Here is a 4,828-nt window from a genome sequence, read left to right as displayed (position 1 = left end):
ATATATATATATATATATATATATATAATATGAAGGAGAGAAAGAGATTTGTTTATTTTGTGGTACAAAACGTAACATGTAACATCTGATGTATGTTTATTTATATGTAAGGTAAACAGTACTGCATAATCATACATACTACAATTTGGTCGACTGTATAATTGTATACATCAACAGAATGAAAAATCATATTTGATCTCCCTGCACTGAAATGTTAAATAACAACAGGAACTGTACAGTTTATCATAGATCTTCGTTTGCGATTTATCTTCCCAATCGCAAGGGGTTCGTTTCTACAAACCTCAATGACTTGGGTGTGGAAGGGATTGTGATCATTAACCTCGTTTAAAGAACTAGGTTAATGGACAACAGCGGTCAGGGAGCGAGAAGAGAAATGATTATATAACTTCTTGTTATGGATCTAATTGTTACATTTATATATCACTGATTCATGGCGATACATTAAGACAGCACACACACACACGTTACATGTGTATACATCTGTGTGTGTAGATGGATGGATGCCAGCATGCATGTGTGTCCAGAAACAATTTGCGATCGAAAAAGTTTACAATGACCATATAAATGCATAATATAAGCCGACCAACCACTATGCAATGTATATATGTATATATATATATATATATATATATATATATATATATATATATATATATATATATATATATATATATATATGTAGCTGAAATTTATTGATTTCTTGTATTAGCAGATAGTCTAACTATTTATGGAGATGAGGAAATAGGATTCTTGTGGCATTTGGATCTGTCCGAAAAGCACTTACCAGCGTCAACGGAAAGAAAATAGCATCGACTTGACATCGAAACAGTAACGTGGACACCCACTCACCGAGAGTTTACATCCTACTTTACAGCACTTGACACTCATGTAAACATATATTGGGGTATTCTTTTATTATCAGCTACATAGATCTTAGGCATCAAAGAAGTACAGTTGAAAGTTATGGCATTCGTGCCTTTGACAGGAATATTAGAAGTGTAATCAGAAGGCAATGAAATAGTCTTCGATCAGGTATCGAAACAGTATCGCGGATTTGTTCCGACCGTGCTGTTACCTATCGCTCAACAACGCTCGCCCCCTCGTATGTACACTAAAGCTTTTAAGTTTACAGCATGAATATCAATGGTTACAATAAACTTGGCATGAATCCATAATATCTCTACTGCTACGATGTCTGTTGAATAGGTGTTTCATATATTACAAGAAGGAAAATCCAACAGATGTGAGAAGGAAACTTCCTTGATGTGGCATTTGCGTTAAAAGCCACTACTGCAATAAAAGTCAAAGGAAGTGAAAACGGAAAAAAACAGCAAAGAAAAAATCTGGATTGAAAAGACTTGACTTACCAAAACCTGGAGACTTGTGAACAAGTTGTCTGACAAATTCTAAAGCCCTTTGCCAGCTGCATTCGGCCCTACATTTCTCAATTTCAGCCTCCAGCCGGGATGGCTTCACTTTCGCCGCCATTACACAGGAAACTGTACAAAGTCGTCTGCTAGTTACATTAATTTCAATAGATTTGTTTTATTTTTTGTGTTTATGAAATGAATTTCACTGATATATATTTCTTTTAGTATAATTTATATTTCCTTCACAAAAAATATTAATTTCTATATTCATTCATCATTATACATGCACATTTAATAATAATTAATATAAGCGAACCTTGATTTCGAGCAGAATTACCTCCCACTATAAAGATATATAAAACTGCTAGATAAAAGAAGTGATTACTTTTCCATATATAAGCAGTAAATCTTGCATTAATCTATTATATTTCATAATAATGCGATGTCTGAAAAATACGATAATCATTAATGACAAGTGATACTATCTGACTGTCATGTGTGTATACCTACGTATTCGACCTTATCTAAACAATTAGAACTTTATACTCTCGAATAAATATAAATTGCTGTGTGTGTTCAGAGGTCTGGATTGTATCCTAAATAGAAGAACGAGCCCATAACCATCTAATTTGAAAAATATAAATTTAAAATGATTGATTTTGTAGGTGTGGCTTCGTAGCTCCACATCGGCTCTGATCCAACTGACCTATGATCAAAACATTTCACTCGTGATCGTCCTGTTTTTTTCCTTTCTGTGTGTGTGTGTGTGTGTGTGTGTGTATATGTGTGTGCGCGCGTGCGGGTGAAAGCGCATGGCTTAGTGGTTTGGGTGTTGCACTCACGATTGCGAGATCGTGATTTCGATTCAGAGACCGGGCGTTGTGTTGTCTTCTTGAGTAAAGCACATTATTTCATGTTGTTCTACGATCATTTCGTCATCTGACATGTGGCACATGGTGCACCTGTACAGGTAATGTCGATTTGATGGAGGGAGTGACCTTAAATGAACACGAGCATTTGATTGCTATAAACAAATTATCGATGTGATTTTTCAACAAGAAATTGCCGAGCCCTCGAATGTCGTCTAACGTTAAAGTGACCTGTGGGATTGATTGAAAAGAGGACGGTCAAATTTCTGCTTAATTAAGGCGTATGATTTTAAACGTGTCCAACCCCATACCGAAGGACGAAGAATTATATGGATGCATAATCGTAGTGTTTTCCTATTAATAAAGAGACAGAGAAGAACTGATCTACATCATCCATTGGGTTATTCAGTTTTATAAGTTAGTCGGGTGTAACTTACGTAAGATTTTGCTGCTATTTCTAGTGAGGTGATTGATCATGTAGAAGCTCCCTCTTGGCTTTGACTGAACTAGTTTAATTTGCCTATCATATTTTGTGATTTAATACTTTTGACTTATTTAAAAATTTGATACATTAATCAATGCAAATTAACTAATTTTAATCTTTTGAAAGCATTTCAAAACAACTTTTCTCTTCAGTTTTGGTTAAGTTGAGGAAAATTTCGAAGCAGACAGTATCATCTTAATCATCTTGTATAATTTCATTATGCTGTCATTATACACAGGACACGCGGTCAACTTTGCCTTTCATCCTACTGGGGTCGATAAATTAAGTACCAGTTGCGTACTGGGTTGATCTAATCAACTGGCCCCTCCCCCAAAATTGTGTGATACCTTTAGGCTGGCCAAAACCTTGTGGGTGGATTTTGCTGACAGAAACTGAAAGCCTATTATATATATATACATATATTTGTATGTATGCATGCATGCATGTGTGTATGTGTGTCTTTGGTGGTCCCCCTCCATTGCTTGACAACCAGTGTTGGTATGTGTACATCTCCGTAACTTAGTGGTTTAGCAAAAGAGACTTATAGAATAAGTGCCAGGCTTAAAAGAAAATAAGTACAGGGGTCGTTTCACTCAACTAAAATTCTTCAAGTCAGTGCCCCAGAATGGTCACAGTCTAATGAATGAAACAAGTAAAAGGTAATTATTGATAGACTGACTGATCTTTTAATCAGACAATAATTTATAGCTGAAATAGCATCATCATCATCATCACTTTACATCCATTTTTGTACTTCTGCATGGATTGGATGAGTCTTCTTCAACACAGCATCTTACCACTTGTTGCAGTCATCATCTCATTCATGAAGTTTTACCTCCAGACAAACCAGCACAATTTTCCTAATAGCTATTTTCACAGCTCTAAACCAAATCAGAGATGATAAAAAATCAACACGGCCATATATTTTTGCAGAGACATAAAAGACCAGCTAAATTATCAGTTATCTGTTGAAGACCTTCAATACATGTAAAATACAATCTTAATATAAAATTGACTCTGTATACTCATAAAGCCTTATAAAACATAGAATTAATATATATAAACTGACACCAAGCCTTTGTCATAACCACATGCTACAATTTCTACAGCTGGATATCATTCCTAATGCCAACCACATTACAGTGTATACTGAATGCTTTTACATGTCACCAGCACTAGTGAGGTTGTTAAGTAACTTGCAAGACAGAAAAAGAACAGGGAAAAAGGAAAATGAAAAAGCTCCTGCTACTAAGTGACAGGAAGTTTTTAAGAGGAGAAGGTGGCTTTATGCCGGGTGTTTGAAGAGCTAAAGTATGGTAAGAGGACAACCACAGGTGTCATGGCTACCCCACATTATATAGGGTTGGATGGGAATAGTTGGAAAGGAGATAAAAGAGGACAGTGATGGAGTGCCAGAGCAAGGGTTGTGTCTCACTACCATGCAGCACCACAGTTCATATATTAGTATCATACAATTTGCTTTCACTCAAAAAGAGAGTACCTCTGTTATTAACAAAGGTAATATTTCTCTGAACTTTAGGCAGTGAGCTAGCAGAATTGTTAGCATGCGGGACAAAATGCTTAGCAACATTTCATCTCTAGTACCAAAAAGTACTGTTTTTAAAACAGGATGAATGTGCCAAATCATCTCATTCCAGTTCAAGATAGTGCAAGATAATGCGTATAGTGAGAATTCAACAGAGGTTTTCTGTGAATAATATAATTTCACTGAGTGGTTGAAAGGATCTTCTGGAGCTACTAGATGTTAAAGGTCACCAAAGTCTTAATGTGTTGGATGTATGAGGTCTGTGTCATACACCAATACGGGAGAGAAGAAACACTATTCTGCTATGCAGAGGCCAGTCTGAAGCAGTTTAAAACCTTCTTGTTCAGTGTGTATTGAAAATGATTGATGAAGCATAAGTATCTGGATTGGATAGGTGTAGCTAGTTATTGCTGTTGTGCAGAGAAAGATGAGGGAAAGTGTGTTGCAGTCAAGGTCACCTTAGCAACATTATAGGTAGTTATTTACTGGTAGCAAACTACAGTATTCATAGATAAGAATTGGGTCTGTAGCTCTGTGA

At 35.9% G+C, this 4,828-nt stretch overlaps 1 protein-coding gene across 1 annotated transcript in view; it reads right to left on the bottom strand.

The window, feature by feature from the left end:
* Window positions 1–2,122, bottom strand: part of LOC106881187 (tetratricopeptide repeat protein 7B) — a 44,940-nt gene extending 42,818 nt beyond the window's left edge. The window contains exon 1 of the mRNA XM_014931479.2: window positions 1,389–2,122. Coding sequence (XP_014786965.1) covers window positions 1,389–1,509 — 121 coding nt within the window. The 5' untranslated portion in view covers window positions 1,510–2,122. The remainder of the gene's footprint in view (window positions 1–1,388) is intronic.
* Between the last annotated feature and the right edge of the window lie 2,706 nt (window positions 2,123–4,828).

Source organism: Octopus bimaculoides, chromosome 4 (assembly GCF_001194135.2).
Source record: "Octopus bimaculoides isolate UCB-OBI-ISO-001 chromosome 4, ASM119413v2, whole genome shotgun sequence".
In the NCBI taxonomy this organism is placed as follows: domain Eukaryota; kingdom Metazoa; phylum Mollusca; class Cephalopoda; order Octopoda; family Octopodidae; genus Octopus; species Octopus bimaculoides.
This window is presented reverse-complemented; position numbering and strand designations above follow the sequence as displayed.